This window comes from Drosophila eugracilis, unplaced genomic scaffold (genome assembly GCF_018153835.1).
Source record: "Drosophila eugracilis isolate 14026-0451.02 unplaced genomic scaffold, ASM1815383v1 contig_1985, whole genome shotgun sequence".
Lineage (NCBI taxonomy): Eukaryota > Metazoa > Arthropoda > Insecta > Diptera > Drosophilidae > Drosophila > Drosophila eugracilis.
The window spans coordinates 121,733-139,032 of NW_024572849.1; the positions used below are offsets into that span (position 1 = coordinate 121,733).

At 39.3% G+C, this 17,300-nt stretch overlaps 5 protein-coding genes across 8 annotated transcripts in view; 2 read left to right on the forward strand and 3 right to left on the reverse strand.

The window, feature by feature from the left end:
• Positions 1-17,300, forward strand: part of LOC108104338 (flotillin-2) — a 105,644-nt gene that overhangs the window by 6,101 nt on the left and 82,243 nt on the right. The gene's annotated exons all lie outside the window — the stretch shown is intronic.
• Positions 21-3,639, reverse strand: LOC108104336 (glucose dehydrogenase [FAD, quinone]). The gene is made up of 2 exons (XM_017210322.2): positions 3,423-3,639; positions 21-3,356 (listed from the first exon to the last, which is right to left on the reverse strand). Exons 1-2 carry the CDS (start codon positions 3,553-3,555, stop codon positions 1,642-1,644), a joined length of 1,848 nt encoding a protein of 615 aa, XP_017065811.1. The 5' UTR covers positions 3,556-3,639; the 3' UTR covers positions 21-1,641.
• On the reverse strand, positions 5,829-8,302 carry LOC108104333 (glucose dehydrogenase [FAD, quinone]). Its single transcript, XM_017210320.2, has one exon. It carries the CDS (start codon positions 8,027-8,029, stop codon positions 6,161-6,163), a length of 1,869 nt encoding a protein of 622 aa, XP_017065809.1. The 5' UTR covers positions 8,030-8,302; the 3' UTR covers positions 5,829-6,160.
• On the reverse strand, positions 9,108-11,153 carry LOC108104334 (glucose dehydrogenase [FAD, quinone]). The gene has a single exon (XM_017210321.1). It carries the CDS (start codon positions 11,091-11,093, stop codon positions 9,231-9,233), a length of 1,863 nt encoding a protein of 620 aa, XP_017065810.1. The 5' UTR covers positions 11,094-11,153; the 3' UTR covers positions 9,108-9,230.
• On the forward strand, positions 13,953-14,714 carry LOC121529859. Its single transcript, XM_041817862.1, has one exon. It carries the CDS (start codon positions 14,023-14,025, stop codon positions 14,575-14,577), a length of 555 nt encoding a protein of 184 aa, XP_041673796.1. The 5' UTR covers positions 13,953-14,022; the 3' UTR covers positions 14,578-14,714.

A 17,300-nucleotide genomic window follows, 5' to 3' on the forward strand; every position in this document is an offset into this window, starting at 1 on the left:
CCAAAAATGTTGTTAAAAACAAAATAAAACTTTATAAAAAACCAATACTAAGTAAACCTTCAATGTACCCAAACTCAATATCATATCAAAAGATATATATGAATGAAAATAAGATACAAATGCTATGATATGACACCTCCAGTTCACCCCAGGAAGAAATAAACTAATGAACGAAATTAAGAATAGCTTAAAAAACCAACTAAACCGACACGGAAAATCATTAAAGAATGAAAAAAACAAAAACCAACAAACTGAAGCCAATGAAGCTCGAAGAGCAAATGAACTGAGAAATGGAAACCCAAACAAGGAATGAAATTAACCATTAAAAAAAAACAACAAACCTAAAAATAGGAGATAAACCAAATAGCCAGGGGAACTATCAAAGTTGGCCAAAAACCGGTTAAAGAACTTTAAACAAAATTTAAATAAAATTAGCACCAATTAGCAGTAAACAAAAAAGAATAGTGAAAATCGCATAGTTTTACCTAGAAAGACATCAAAACATAGTAAAGGTGCTGAAATCATTAAGATAAAACAAAGTTGATCTAGTTTTGGAGTGGTTTAAGAAGTACACAGAGAGAAAGGGCAGTGATTATGAACAATATTGGAAAAATTAAGAGATAAAAAGGTTGAATTATATTATTAATACAAGCATTTCTTTTCATATAACCAATATTAATGATATAAAATCTAATATTAATTTAAGAATTCCTAAAAACTACAGGGTATCAAGTTAGTGCTGTATCTTATTTCCTGGTTTGGCCAAATGTGAAGGGAGAACGACAAGATTCTCACTTTTTTTAACTGCCGGCTGCCATTTGCGGGTTCGTTTAACTTTGGCGCGTGCTCTCCCTGCGTTGGGCCCCTAAATGCACTTCAAATTTTTATATATATTTATTTATATATATATAAAATATAATAATAACATATATGCTTACATACATCATCGATGAGGCATACACTCTCCCCCTATTAAGATTTTTTTTGTGCCCCGAGGCATTGAACTTGATACTTCGCCTAAACCCGTTTGCGTTGCCTCGTTTACTGAGCTCTGGATCGGTTCTGAATCGGAATCGGATCGGTGAGAAGTTATTAAGCTAGGTCATGACGTGGTCTTAATTGGACTGACCCAAACCGTTCCCAAGACCCCGTTTGATTTTACACTTAAAGAAAGTTTGGAAAACTAAGCTAGGAACTTAAAAAAGTGATTAGTAAATGAAAACAAAGTTAAGTTTTGCAATCTTCCTCCACTTTTAGCTTACTTTATATGAGAAATCTGATATTAATCTGTAGCAAAAAGACATTTTTTTGTATTATTTATTAAAGAAAAAAAGAATGCAATTTAAACAAATTAATTAGAAATTTTATAATTTACGTGGAAAAAGTTAGAAACAAAATGATTCCTTTCGAAAAACCCATGGAAAAGTGAAATATTTTTGAAATACGATTGATCTTACATTACAGATTCCTAATTAGATTATTATATATTTAAAAAAAAATAGTATCGAATGCCTTGTAAACCGTAAACTTTTCTTGCAGTGTACCCGTTTGCTTTCTTTCAACTTTCCTCTCGCATTTTATTAACCCCTTTACATAAATCGCTGTTTGTCTCTAAAAATGATCTTCATTTTTGGGAGTTAATCAACTCCATTCTGATCGTATCATGTCCGCCGCCTTCTCCCCAATCATAAATGCCGCTGCATTTGTGTGGGCGGTGGGTGGCACTGGGATAACACTGGTGTCCACCACCCGAAGTTTTTTCATGCCATGAACCTTAAGTTGATGATTGACCACAGTTGTGGGATCAGTTTCGGGTCCCATCCGACAGGTGGCCACTTGGTGGTGCAGTGTATAGGAAAGCGTTCGTATAGAACACCTCCAATAATCATCCGAGGCAAATTCGAAACTTTCACATCCAGGGACTGGCTTGTCCAGGAGTCTAGTACCAATAGCCTGCATTGCTGGCATTTTAGAAATCCTAATCGATTCCTTAATGCCCTCCAACAAGTGCTCCACATCAGCTGGAGCCGAGAAGTACTTGGGATCGATGCGTGGCCATTCGAGTGGATTGCGATTGTGTAGCCACAGGCGACCGACGGAGGCGGGATTGAAGTGCATGATGAGGAAACTAAAGTGATCCTGCTGCCTCAGTGTCAAATCCTTATACATTTTCTCGTAAATCTCTGGCTTGAAGTTGGCTCCTTGGGCCAGTGCAGTGCCACCATCGCTGGCCAAGCTGCCAGCTACTTGGATGAGTTCGATATCAGGTTGCGTAGATGGACTCTGAGCTGTGGGTACTTTGATGAAAGTGAGGGTTTCTACGCCACCGATACTGGACAGGAAAGTGTCTGCTCGACCAAGAAGGAACTCCTTAACCACTGGTGGCTTTAGTCGTTCGGCAAATAGAGTTTGACCCGTGGTGTTGGTGACAAAAGTGGGTCCAAAGTGGCACATATGATCGTACATCTTCTTACCCACTGGCAGGGCTTGAATTAAGGGTACACCAATGGCTTTAAGGTTATCTTCAGGGCCAATCCCCGAGAGCATCAGTAGCTGGGGGGAGTTGAAGGCACCCGCTGATAGTATAACCTCCTTACGGGCTTTCACCTTAAATGTTCTACCTTGATGGTTTAGCTCCACTCCATAGGCGGATTTAGTAGCTGGATCAATAAGAATCCGGGTAACTCTAGCCAGTGTTAGGATATGAAGATTATGACGTCTAGACCTGATAGGTTCTATATAGGCACGAAAAGCGCTGTGTCTTCTGCCCTTCAGGGTTGTAGCTTGGACATATGAAACTCCCAGTTGGGATTCACCATTATAATCGGTTCTCGGATGACCCGCTTCCTGGGCAGCTCTTACATAGGCATGCGATAGACGTGTGCGATGACGCACATCCTCCACACTCAGAGGGCCACTGTGATTGTGATAGGGTGAGTTCTCCAATCCCTGGAGCTGGGCATGCTCACTCCTTAGGAAATAGGGTAATACCTCATCATAACTCCAGCCGGGATTTCCAGCTGCTGCCCAGCCATCAAAATCCCTTCGATTGCCACGATTGTAGATCATATAGTTGATGGAACTGGTGCCACCCAGAACCTTGCCACGCGGCAGGGCACACTTGTTGTCGGGCATTCCCCGGCAGGCCAGTCGTTGTGATGTAGATTTATAGCCCCAATTGGAGGCAGTAGACTGTAGATGGGCTGCCAGTAAGGGCACTTGATGTACTATATTCTCAACTCCGCCAGCTTCGATAAGGAAGACATTCCAGTTGGGATTTTCAGAGAGACGAGCGGCCAATGTACAGCCAGCCGCTCCAGCTCCTACTACTATGAAATCATAGTTTTTCTGTGGTACTAAAAGGGCAAAAAGATAGGTTTTACTGATATATAATGATAACCCTAATGAGCTTAACTCCTTACCATCACTGAAGAAGGGTACATTGACCACATTTCCCAAACCCAATTGCCGCAGTTGTTCCAGTTGGGGATTCCTTTCCGCGTTGGTAAGCTGGTGCGGGATTAGCAGGAGCAAGAGAAGTAGCACCTTCTCCATGGTTGCGTTGGCCGGTAACTGAACTCTGCAGCTTCAGGTGAAATTGGATCTTTACCTCTGTTTGGCATCACATCTGCCAATGCACTGTGGAACCGGATTGTTAGATTCTCTAACATTCTAGGCAGTTCTTATTTTTTATTAACAACTTGGTTAGCAATTATAATTTCTACTATAGATTTCAAATTTTATGACACTGTGCGAGTGTGTAATTGTTAAAAATTACGATACAAATTTGCATTTCATGGTTATTAAGTTATGGATTTTTCTAATTACTGAGTGGTTGTTAATTATTATTTTGAAAAATTGTATACTTTTCCAAAACCAGATTTGTAATTGAGTATCAAATGATATTATATTGTTTATAGTTAACCCCGATTGGCCCCACTGTACTATATATACAATCTGGCCGGTTTGGTTCTCCCTCACTGATCTCTATAATAACCCAGCTGTTTGTCTCTTTTCTCCTTTCTCCAACATCAGAGCATCTCTCTATCTTTCTTCGCTGCTGCTGATGAGTTGGTTGACTTTTTGTTGTAGGGCCAAAAAACAGGCCGAGATTGTCTCAGAATTTTTATTGCCACTTGCTAATTTGCGCTTTCTGCTTGCTCATCTCTGCCGGTTTTTCTGACTCTTTTTCTAATGCACTGAAAGAAAAAGGTATTGGGGTTGTAGAACGATCTTTTTAGTCTACAAAAATGTATTCTAGAATCTCTTAAGTCTTAATTTATCAAAGTAACTACTTTCTGGTATAATGATTACTTTAAAATTTAAGTTCATATTACCTTAACTTTTTCTTCTGTGTACTTCTGACTTGGCTTTTGCATCTGAGCCCGGTTCAATGGCTTTTGGATGGGCAACTTGTTCTGCCCGGGCGGGGGGCTCCTCATATACTCGTACTCGTATACTTTTATGCTGCTGGCCTGGCCTGTCAGTTGAATCTTTGAAGATTGAAGCACCAGCAGCGGGCACTCGAGGGTTAATATATTCCAAGCTACCCCCATAGAGCATAATAATCAAGAGCAGAGAGAAAAAAAAAAAACATACAAAACCAAAGCGGATTAAACGACTTTAGGGTCTAGCCCGAAAAAAAAAAAAAAAACTGGATAAAGGGGTGGCTTATTGCAGTGGGATCAACCCCAGCATATGGATGCAGTTCCTCCAACCCCAAATCAAAGTCAATGGATTCCCTTACAAGCTGGAAAATGAGCACAGGGCAGGGTTTTAGATCCCTCTAACTTTAGAGGATGGGAAATGTTTTGGTCATGGCAATTGCATTCAAAATTTGTCTTTATGTCTCTTTTTTTTTTGAAAACTGAAACCGCCCCTTGTTCGCGTTTCATGAATATTTCAATTTGTGTTAATGAAAAGTCTGGCTGTAACCATAGTGATTTGTTCTTGTTTTCCAGGTGGGATTGGAAATTTCGTTTATGAGTTTTCATGGGAAAGCAGGAATGGGTTGGTGTTTTTAAAGGATTTTTTGACATAGCTCTTGGATTATTAGAAATTTAATATTTCTAACAGTATTGTGATTGTTAAAACTAATCCCCAGCCGGCTTTTAAAACCGGCTTTACTAAGCCAAATAAGAGCTTCAAGTTTAAGCTTTGAACTTCGCTTTGGAGTAACATTTAATGTTGCCTACTTTTAAGAGGCCCACAAATATTATTTCCCCCACAGCAATTATTCTCAATTTTCGACAGATTTATCTACCCACTCCACATACATAAATAATTCTAAGGTCGAATCGATGCAAATTAAACCAAGATAAAACCAAAGACTAAAAATATTCACACCAACTTGATCGTAAAAAATGAAACTGAAAGCGAAAAAAAAAAATAAACGAGAGTAAAGACAAAAAAATTCATTTCCGCCACAATAAAAAAGATGAGAAGAGACTTTTGAGAGAGACTGAAAACAAAGACATCTAATAAATCAAAATAATAAAAAAAAAAATCGTCGTAACAAGCGGGCAACTTCATGGATTTCACGGTTTTTTGATTATGAAGCCACAAATTGATTAGCATGAAAATTGCCAGAGCTGAAAATTCCTATTGAAATGAATGAGACAAGGGGGCGAAATCACAAATCTACCAAAAAAAACTCAATGTCAATGCCAGATTTTTTAGCATTAACACAGCTTCATTTTTGGCTTATAAGAATTGGTTTTGGTTAAAGAGTTTATATAGTTTGTCTGTTAACTAAATTTAGATACAAACTTAGTTATAAAATCTTCCCCTTTCCATTTACTTTTCTTAAAACTGAAAACCATATCACATTTCAAAGTACATACAAAACCTAAATTGATTTATTTATGCATATTTTTGCTTATATTTCTAAACTTAATCTAGAATCAGTTCAGGCAAGACAGACATTACAGATAATAACAAACAATTTTCTTTTATGGAAAATCCTTAAACTTAAACTTAAGAACCATTTGACACCAGCCATAAGTTTGAGATTTGATTTGAGGAGATGGTTTTGGAATAACAACAAGAAGATGATGATAATGATGATAATGATGATGGCAGGCCAGTGTAAATGGAGCTTACACCTGATTGTGGTAATCAACTTTGGATTATATGGGATTATTATGGGTTTTACTGGGGATTACTGGATGAAGCCATGATCTTGCTTGATCATATCGGCAGCCTTCTCGGCAATCATGAAAACAGGTCCATTTGGATGTCCGGACATGATCTCCGGCATGATACTGGCATCGGCAACTCGCAGATTCCTAATGCCATGCACCCGCAGACGATGGTCAACCACAGCAGCTCGATCAGATTTGGGACCCATTTTGGCAGTGCCTGAGTAATGGTAGATTGTAAAGGTGAAGTGCCTTACATAGCAGGCCCAGTAGGCCCAACTCTTGTAGGGATGCTGCTTGCAGGTCGGGATCTTCTTCTCCCACAAACGGGCATTTATCGCCTGCATGCCACGCTGATTCATCAGACTTATGGCCTTCAAGAGACCCCTAACCGAAATGTCCACATCATAGGGATGAGCAAAGTAATTGGCATGGATCAGGGGATACTTGAAGGGATCACTGCTCTTCAGCATGATGCGACCACGACTCTTCGGACGCAGAATCATAGGGAAGATCATAAAGGCATTCAGTGATTTGTCTTCTATTTCGGCAAAGAGTGTATCGTAGATGGATTTCTTAAGGCCAAAGGCACGTGAGATGGCCGGATTGGAGGACATGGAACCGCCAACCAAGAAGAGCTCAATATCGGGCCAACCATCCTCATCACGCTCATGATCCAGATCCCAGAAGGCAATGGCCTCACAGCCACCGGGTGAGCCATAAGGTCCCTCCATCCTGTTAAAGCGATTGATCAGTGTGGGATCGGCAAAGTCTTCGAACTTCAGGGATGTGGCATTGGTGGTGAACGTAACCGCTGGCGCTGTATGATCCTGAAGATTGTAGCCAACGGCAAGATCAGCCAATGGCTTAATGCCAACTTCACGGAGATGTTTCGCGGGACCCACGCCGGAAAGCATCAGTAGCTGGGGTGTATTAATAGCTCCCGCTGAGACAATCACCTCTCTTCTGGCCAAGATCTTCTGCATGCGTCCCTCAGTCTGAACCATAATGCCATAAGCAGACTTGGTTTGTGGATCGATGAGCACCTTGGTAACCAGAGCGTTCTTTTTCACATGCAGATTGGTGCGTTTTCCCTTCAGAGGATAAAGATAGGCACGATTGGAGCTCCAGCGAGTTGAGTTTCTAGTGGTGGTATGCAAGAAAGCCACTCCGTTTTGAATGCGTCCATTATAGTCCCTGTACTTCAGGCCATCTTGCTGAGCTGCCTCCACAAAGGCTTCGGAGATCTTGGAACGCCAGTTAACATAGCTAACCTTCACTGGTCCATTGCGGCCAACATAATCCTCTTCGGCATCTGGGACACTGCTGCCCTCGTATTTCTTGAAATATGGCAGAACATCCTTGAAACTCCAGCCAGGATTACCCAGAGCCTCCCAGCGATCATAATCCCTGCGATTGCCTCTGGTGTACATCATGTAGTTGAGCACCGAACTGCCGCCCATCACCTTGCCTCTGGGCCAGTTACAACGATTGTTGTTCATCGCCAGGCAGGCATGATCCGATGGCTGTGTCCTGTACTTCCAGTTCATTTCGCCAAGTTGCAGGAAATGCGCCACAATGGGTACATCCATGACGAGACGCTCGGGACCACCGGCTTCCAGGAGCAAGACACGCCACTTGGGATTCTCTGAGAGACGAGCAGCTATGGCACATCCTGCCGTTCCAGCTCCAACTACTATGAAATCATATTCGCTATCTAGAACTAGATTATTATCATAGTTTTCCAATTCAACATCCGCCTGGCCGCGTCTCAAGAAGTTAATCGTCTCGAAGAGGACATTATTGCTATCCTGGGCAGAGGTTTGCACATCCCCAAGAGTCATATAAACCAGGCAGAGGGCAACAAATAGAAGCATTTTGTTTGCCATTATGGGGCTTTAAATCAAAGGTTTCTTGACTGCACTTTTTAACACCAATCAATTGCACAGTTAAAAAAAAAAAAAATGAATGTTATCCAAAAAAATAGAGAAGTAGAACCTCGCTTTGGGTTGTTCTTTTGATCGATGGAAACTTGAACGCGATCGCGAACGTGTTACCCAATCGGATAGGTAACTAGAAATGCTGACAAATGCCGTGGCCAAGTTCAATTTAATATTAAATTCGGCGGCGATCGCCGAACGAACCGATCGCTTAGTACGCGAATCTCTCGGCAATCGTTGGTGGTTATTCGGTTTTTTCGGCTTTTCAACTTCGTTGTTCGCTCGCCAAGAATCTTCAAATCTTTCGAAGACTTGACTATGGACACGTTCACACAACAAGCCCAACACCAGCAGTTATTATTGCTGCTGAAAGCTCTACGATCTGAAAATGAATCTCAATTTAAAATTGAATCTCAAACTGAAACTGAAACTGAAAATGAATCTGTATCTCTGACATTGACTTGAGCCGATCAACGTTTTGTTAGCAGCTGTGGTTAAGATGCGGAAGCCGTTGTCCAAACATTAAAGGGCCCTCCCATGGCTATAACTCTAGACAAAGATCCTCTTCGATTGGGTTTTCTCTTTCATCTTTTTCGTGGATTGCAATTAACATAGAAAAAGGCAAGATGATTCTGCGTTTTTTTTTTGACTGAAGAATTCGGGGTGGGGTTCTTTCTGCCAAGAAACGACAGGTTCTTCTTCAGACTTTAATGTCAAACAAGATTTTATTTTATTTTTAACATAATGTAGAATTTTATAGTTGTAGATGGGTTTAGTCTAGCCTTTATTCTTTGTCTTTTCGTTTTTGAAATTATAATTATTGTTTATGGCAAGAAGGAAGAAGGCAAGAAAGGGTTAATTAAGGGTTAAAAGATGTAATCTTTTGGTTTTCCTGTTTGATATCATGAAAATAATCATTAAAACTGATTAAGCCTTTAAGATTAGTTCTTAGTTTATATTTTTTACTTTACGTAAATCGTTTTCTTGATATTTTTTTTTAAACTTTTTTACAATAAAACATTTTCCATTAATAGTTCTTAGATTTGTACTTTAATTCACTAGAAAATCACTCCAAAAATCATTATATATACATAAGATAAGCTGTTAAGATCTATATAGCCCCCTTAACTGATCTACCCAAAAACCTAATCTATAGGAAATTATGATCCTCTTTGATCATATCAGCTGCCTTTTCAGCTATTAGATAAACAGGTCCATTGGGATGACCCGAGATCAAATAGGGCATAATACTGGCATCCACAACGCGAAGTTTCTCAATGCCATGGACCCTTAAACGGGCATCCACCACAGCTGAGGGATCTTGACGTGGACCCATCTTGGCCGTACCCGAATAATGATAAATAGTGAAGGTGAAGTGACGGGCATAGCAAGACCAATAGGCACTACTTTTCCATTTGTATTTGGCACAATTTGGTATCCTTTTCTCAAATAGCCGAGCTCCAATGGCTTTAAAGGCTGGTTTATCTAGTAAACTAACTGCCTGTTCGATTCCACGAACTGTGATATTCAGATCATAGGGATCGGAGAAATAATTGGCATAAATTAGGGGATGTTCTTCAGGATTACGACTCTTTAGCTTGATGCGTCCACGACTTTTGGCCCGCAGGATCATGGGGAATATCATAAAACCATTGGCATTCTCACGTTCCAGTTCACCGAACATTTTCTCATAGATACTCGACTGGATGCCCAAGGCAAGACGCAAGGCCAAGTTAGTTTGCAGTCCACCCCCAACCACAAAGAGTTCCATATCAGCCCAACCATCGGGATTGCTAGGATCGTCTAGGGCATAAAATGATATGGCTTCCACACCACCTGGTATCCGTAGAACTCCGCGACTTTGTAGGAAATCCGACATGGCCTTAACACTGAACATGTCACTGATTTGCAAGGAAGTGACATTGCAAAGGATACTAATAGCGGGGGCTATATGATCCTGTAGGTTATAGCCAACGGCAAGATCAGTCAAGGGTTTGATGCCCATCTCTCGAAGATGTTTGGCAGGTCCAATTCCCGAAAGCATTAGTAGCTGGGGTGTATTTATAGCTCCCGCTGAGAGAATCACCTCCCTTCTGGCCAAGATCTTCTGCAGTTTGCTATTCATTTTAACCATTACACCATAAGCTGACCTGGTCTGCGGATCAATCAAGACTTTGGTGACCAAAGCGTTCTTTTTTACATGAAGATTTCGACGTTTTCCTTTAATCGGATATAGGTAAGCTCTATTAGAGCTCCAACGTGTTTCATTGTAGATATTCGCCTGTAAGTAGGACACCCGAATTTGTGACTCTCCATTGTAATCCCCACGTGGCAGACCCGCATCATTGGAGGCCCGAACAAAAGCATCGGCTATGCGAGTTTTTGTCTCCGAATAGCTAACCCTCACGGGACCTTGACGGCCCACTAAATTGGCATCGGCATCGGGTATTACACTGCCTTCGTATTTCTTGAAATAGGGTAGAAGTTCATCATAGCTCCAGCCGGGATTACCCAGTGCCGCCCAGCGATCGTAATCCCGGCGATTGCCTCTGGTGTACATCATGTAGTTGAGCACCGAACTGCCGCCCATCACCTTGCCCCTGGGCCAGTTGCAACGATTGCCGTTCATGGCCAGGCAATAGCTTTGCGACGGTTCCGTCTTGTACTTCCAGTTAACCTCGCCCAGCTGCAGAAGATGTGCCAATATGGGTATATCCATGGCATAGTTTTCCGGGCCACCGGCTTCTAATAGTAAAACTTTCCATTTGGCATTCTCGGAGAGACGAGCTGCCAAGGCACAACCCGCTGTTCCAGCTCCCACTATTATGAAATCATATTTAGCCGACACCGATTGAGCCTCATCCAGGTTCTCCAAATCCAATTGCTCTTGTCCGCGTCGATAGATCTCCAGCATATCAAAGACAACATTGCCATTGTAATCTTGACTGATGACCAACGGGATGAGCCAGTAGAGGCTGAGAAGGGTTCTAATGTGATTCCGTGGCGAAGTCATTGGAGCGTCATCACCTTGCAGCCGGACTGCAGTCACTCGACTGCCGCGATCGACTGGCCCGCTAAGCTAAAAGCAGAACTAAAGCCCCACTGAAAAACTAAGTACAGGGCCCTGGCTTTTGGTCATATCTAACTAACAGTCATAGTCTGACCCAAACACACACTCACAGAGAGAGAGAGAGAGAGAGAGAGAATATTTCTAGATTAACATTTTGTGTGTTATTTGTTTCGATCGATCAAAGATCATAAAAACATTCCAACCCAAAATGCATACAGAATGCACAATGTTCGTCTTAAGTTGTGAACTGAATATATAGTAGAAATCGGTTAATAAGAGGTATAATCTGATAATAATATCATGGCTTTAAGGCTAAGGGAAAATAACTGCTAAATCAATTAAGAGGTGATGATAATATAGTGACTAGGTTGTAATTAGAAAATCAATAGCTTGTGATCGGAAATGTTTAGAAATTCTTGATAGGTAATGGGTTTTAAGGGGGTTTTTACATAAACTAATCTTAAAAAAGGGAGATATTTTTAAGGAAATATCTTAAAGATTTGAATAGAAATATTAAAACTTAAAACTAAAAAGCATAAAAGTTTATAACAAGCCATGAAGGAACTGTAAAAAAGTTGATTTTTATACTAAATTTAACCATAACTTTCCTTAACAAAAAACTTACATAATATAGTCACTTTAGGTTGTTATTATGTAAGATTTGCAAAGATATATATCTATATATTAAGCATCAAAGTTAGTTTATTAGTTAACCTATTGATTTGTTGCCAAACAATCTTCGTAACTATAATTACTTTGTAAAATTCTTGAATGAACTTGAAGGCAATGTAATGTTGGTTTTTTTATTTTTCATTGTGTTTAGTGAATAATTTTGTTAATTATTTCCGCTTGCATGTGAATTCGTGAGCTTAGAATAGGGGGAGAGCCCAAAGAAAAAAATTCCAAAGATCCAAGATCCCCCTCCAAGCTCCCAAGCTCCCAAGCTCGTGAGTTGAAAACTTGGCAACGTAAACTTGGCCAGTCGACCGCAACCGTATGACATACTAAAAGAAAAACAAAAAGTAAAAATAAATTAAGAAGGTGCTTAATGCTTTTTTGATGGGTTCTCCGCCCTAAAATGACGTCGTTGTTGGTTATATATATAAAGATATAGTCAGAGGACAATGCAAGACCAGGATGCAGTACACCGGCTGTGCCTGCTTGGAATACAAATGAGGGGCCCCTTTAAGAACCCTTGGCCAATCTGTGAAGGCCAAAAGGCAATCAAGAACCAAAAACCGTTGACATTCAAGTACCACAACCGCATAGTAGAGGTACAGTGGACACTTTGGAGTCAAGGCTGAAAAATGCCTTGCGGCAGCGGCAGCGGCGGCGGCTTACAATTTCGCAATTCGTCTGCGATTCGCGCAATTCTTCAAGTTCGTTGAGCTGCCATTCGATTAGCTACAGTGAGAAGAATTTCTAAGTAGATTCTAAAAAGAAAAACAATCAAAAGCTTAAATCGTAGATAATAAATAACATTTTAAGGGAATTTTATTTGAATTCCAACAAAAAGATTAAAATTTAAAGTTCTTTATTTATGAGGCTATTAAAGTTAAATATTCATTTACTTTTCCACATAAATTAACTATCTTTTAATGACTTTTTCTTATGGTTTTTCTAGCAGTGCATTTAGCTAACGGCAATTAAAGCTTTGACTATCGATAGTTAAGCAGCAACAACAACAACAAAAACTATTTTTTTTTTCTATTTTTCTATTTTTCTGTTCGCATAAAGTCAAGAATTTAAGCAAACTCGTTGTCTTTGACCGAGTTTTCATAGTTGGCAACTGCCGATTTTGGCCAACTTGCTCTTTGCTCTAACTGACAATTTTTTTTTGTTTTATTTTGGGGCCTCGACCATGTCTTTAGTGGTTGTTTATTTTCCCAACTCATTTACTGCTGCCGGTCCATGGCTTTAGCTTTGATTTGTTATTTAATATCTAAAATCTAATATCTAATATCTACTATCTAATGCAAGGATTTCATTCTTAACTTAAAACTTAAAATATGAAATAAAACTCTGATTTAACTTATAGTTTTCTTTGACAATCTTCTGAATGACTGGCAGAAAAAAAACACAAAAGTGGAAAATCTACTGGCCATAAAATGTTCTTAACTTAACCATAAAACATGGTTTTTGGGTTTTTTTTCTTCTGGCTATTAATTGCGTCTAGTTCGATCATCATGACAAAGCACTTCGTTTAGTTACCATAAAAATTGTTAAGATTTGGTAATATTTGCAGGCTGAAGATTAAGTTGATTTGATTCCTGATTAAAGACAAAAACAAAAAACCTGTTCCTCTCGCATTGTTACAGTTAAAAGAGCTTAAATGTTTGCAAAAAAGAAGAAACTAAAGAGGCTCGAATGTTGAATGAATGGAGTTAGATTTTGTGTTAGAAATCAATTCAAGGTTGTTACTTTTTCACAGAAAAATAAAGTTAAAGTTTAGATATCAGAAAAGTTCTACTGAAAATTCTGCCTTTTCACTTCGCACTGTTTGTTAGCATGTAAAAAATGTTAATAGATTTGTTTTTTATGGCTAAAAAAAAAAAGGGTGTTTCCGCATTAGACAAGCTTCTGTACAAGTTTATTAACTGCAGCTTTATGACGGGTATTAACCTTTTTGTAGTCATTAGAAGGGGGTGCCAAAATGTATGTTGGAAGAAAATTAACATTTTTTGACTTAAGCTTAAAAACTAAATGGAAAATAAAACTTAACTTTAAAATTCTTAAAAGATTTCAAGCAAAAACCTTAAACTTATACTTTTCCCAAGTAACCTCTCTCACAGCTATCAAAATTCCAAAAAAAGAAATTCAAAATTTAAACAGAAAAATTGGATGCACCACCCCGCATCCAAGCAGCTGGAAAATGTCCAGGCCGCCCGTTAGGGAACGCAAGCCAAGGATTAGAAATCATCTTAGAGATGGACCACCTGCCAGAAGTCTTCCAAATTCAAAGAGCTCGGACAGTGAGCCAAGTGGTTCTAGGAAATATGTCAAAAAATATCCTATCAATAGAGATTCCATTGAAACTCTGGGCCGAAATTGTTGTCTTTCGGATAATGGTTACGAGGCGGATACCGATGATGTCTACGAAGAAGGAAATCATGTTGCAGTTCCTACGAATTTAAAAGTGCAGAGGCTGCCCAGATCACCGAACTCCTTTGCCCTGCCAGAACCCCTACCAAGCCATCGCTTTGGTAGCTTCTTACGGGTCTTGGGCAAAAGTTTGCATCATTGTTCGTTGAGGATTGCTGCCGGGTTTGGATTGAGTCGCCAGCAGAGTGCTTGGTACAAGAATTGCTGGCAAAGTCCTGGTTCCCAGCCCAAGGGTATACATTTGGCCAGGCAGGTCACAGTGCCCAGTAGGTTATCAAAAATTCAAGCAAAATCGGGAAATGTTGAGAGTTCCACAACGTTGTGAGATTTCTTTTTCTCTGCAATGGAAAAATCTTAAAAAATAATTTGAATTTTAAGGCTTTAAGTAGCTTATTAAATTACTTACCTGCAAGCGGAACCAGTTTAAATTTTTTAGCAATAAAAGCATTCTAAGATCCGCAATCAATTATTGCCTTTAAATATTATTATGATTTCCATAATTCGAAATCGATTTATGGCTAGGAAGTTGAACCGTACAAATGTATCAATTATTGAGATTTCCTTCAGAGACTTTAAAGCCGCAACAAATCGATGATTGACATGACAAAGCAGAACAGAAGTTGAATAACATTTTGATATGATCATAATGCGGATAATTGCCAAACGCCAACGCACTCTCAGATACATAGATAGAAACCCAAATAGATACACATAGACTTAAGTTTGGTCAGATAACAAGTATTGTTTGTGTTTGCCAAGCACTAAGGCACATTAAAGTGTGCAATTATTTGATCTGAAGACCACTATTCGGTGCGATTGTTGTGATCAATGATGGCCAATAGAAGTACGTACTCAGTCGAAACATGGTAAAGAAATACTTGATGAAGTCAGGAAGTTGATCGGAAAGATCAGCGAAATGATGATGATGATGATGATGATGATGATGGGACACGGGGTTCATGGATCAAGATTAGCAAACGGAAATGCTAAAAATAAATATTAGAGAAGATGGCTTATTAGAACTTGACGGAAGTTTCCTTTGCTAACTAACTAACTAGAACTTGGGTTTCCCTTCACTAACTCCTAGTTATTATCATGCAAATCACAGACTCAATCAAAGCATCACCACAACTTAATAGTTCTTAATAAAAAAAATATAGAAATATAAACTTACCACTGACTCATAAAAACCTTCGTGATCTAGCCCAATTTCCTGACCAAAGTTTCCGCACCTCAAGGTCATCAAAGTGCCCAAGAATTCTTTTTCAAATCGAACCTTGATTGCCCCAACTTTGTAACAACTAGCTTAACTGGCTGTTCAGGTTCGTAAGGGGCACTCCAAAATGTCGATATGGGTCACTAATCATCAACCACGGTCATCTTATATAACAAGAAAAAATCATGACATTTCCGGTAAATGAAAAGAATGTCTGGCGCCCATGAATATTTATGCTGTAATGGCTTATTCTTAGTTTTTTTTTCATGATTTATCGAACCCAATTAATATATATTTTTTCTTTACTGATTTTGGTGTTATTGTTTTTCTTTACAGGTGAGTTGAGCTGGCGGCGATGCTATGCAAATAAGTGAGTATGTAGCCAAAGAGGCAGAGATCAAGTTCATTGGGTCTGGGTCAACTGGCTTGGCTTGGACATGATCGCTTGTCTAACGGAGATCGCAGGTCTTAACAAGTTGACTGACCTTTAACTGGAACGGTAACACATCGATACGGAAGTTATCTTCTGTTAGGTTTTAGTTTCTGCAGATGATCCATAGATACTTCCGCTGGCCATTGACCTAGTTTTTCGCCAGTTATTTTTTTTTTTTGCATTCTCTATTGGCAATTTTGCATATGTTTGGGTTTATTGCGTTTTTGGCCGAGAAACCGTCGCAGATATTGCGTGTGTGGACACATGTGTCTAGGGCAAATCTCTGGCCGTTTGCTCTCGTGGCGAAATTGCAATGGGTCACGTAGACAACGGGTCTCCATTTCGTTTAGTTTGTTCTCTGCTTACATTTTTTTTCTTCTTTTTTTTTGGGGCTTGGCTTAAGTAACTTAACAAAATGAGTCAGAACTTGGCCAGAGCTGTTGTTACGACTAGTGGATGTGCTCTAAGAATAGGGGTCTTAGTGGGATTTATAAGAATATCTGTATAAGTTACAGTTTTAGAGCCACTGGGCGTATACGTAATGCTAAATTACACCTTAAAATTTTAATTTTTGTTTCATAAACTTTATAAAAAATGCCTTATTTTATATAAATTACTGATTAGAATTGTTAAAATTCTATAAATTTTTAAAATTCAACAATATTGTAATCAACTAGGCGTATACGTAATATAAATAATATGAATCTGATTACACATACCACCTGGTGTCCCCTACCCTAAACTCAAAACCTCAACTACCTTTATTAAAAACCAAAGCCGTATAAAACCTTGAACTTGCCCGAACTGTTGGGCCATTAAAATGTATGATTTGTTGACCAAGTTATCTGTAAATTTTGCTCTTAGCCAGCCAGTCTTGGACATTTCCATTAAGCAGCCGTATAAAATCTGGTTTTTTGTGCTAAGTTAGCTTCGGTTAAAAATGATTATAAGCCGGTAAATTAGAACGTTTTGGTAGACAAAAGTGGGACAGGGACCGATCACTTAGCACATCTTCTCTGAACCACATCCGGAAAAAAATATAGATCCAAAAGTGATTAAAAATTTAAGTTGATTAGACCAAGTTCCGTTGGCCATTTCCGCATGAAAATTACTGTCCAAGGCTGCGGTCTGTTTTGGCCTGTCAAAAAGTTGATTTATAACACTTCGATTGGTTAGCTAGTTAATAGATTTTATATATATATATTTCTTACTGGGCGTTGCTTACGATAAGTTTAAGTCTTGGCCTGTCTGTTGGTCATAAAAAATATATACGAGGTGTGTTCAAAAAGTAAGGTGACTCTTCAAATTTCGCGAATTTCAAATTTTTCGATTATCGATTTTTTTGTTTTGTTATATTGGTACACTCTTCCCTAACATCTGTACCAAGTTTCAATGGAAC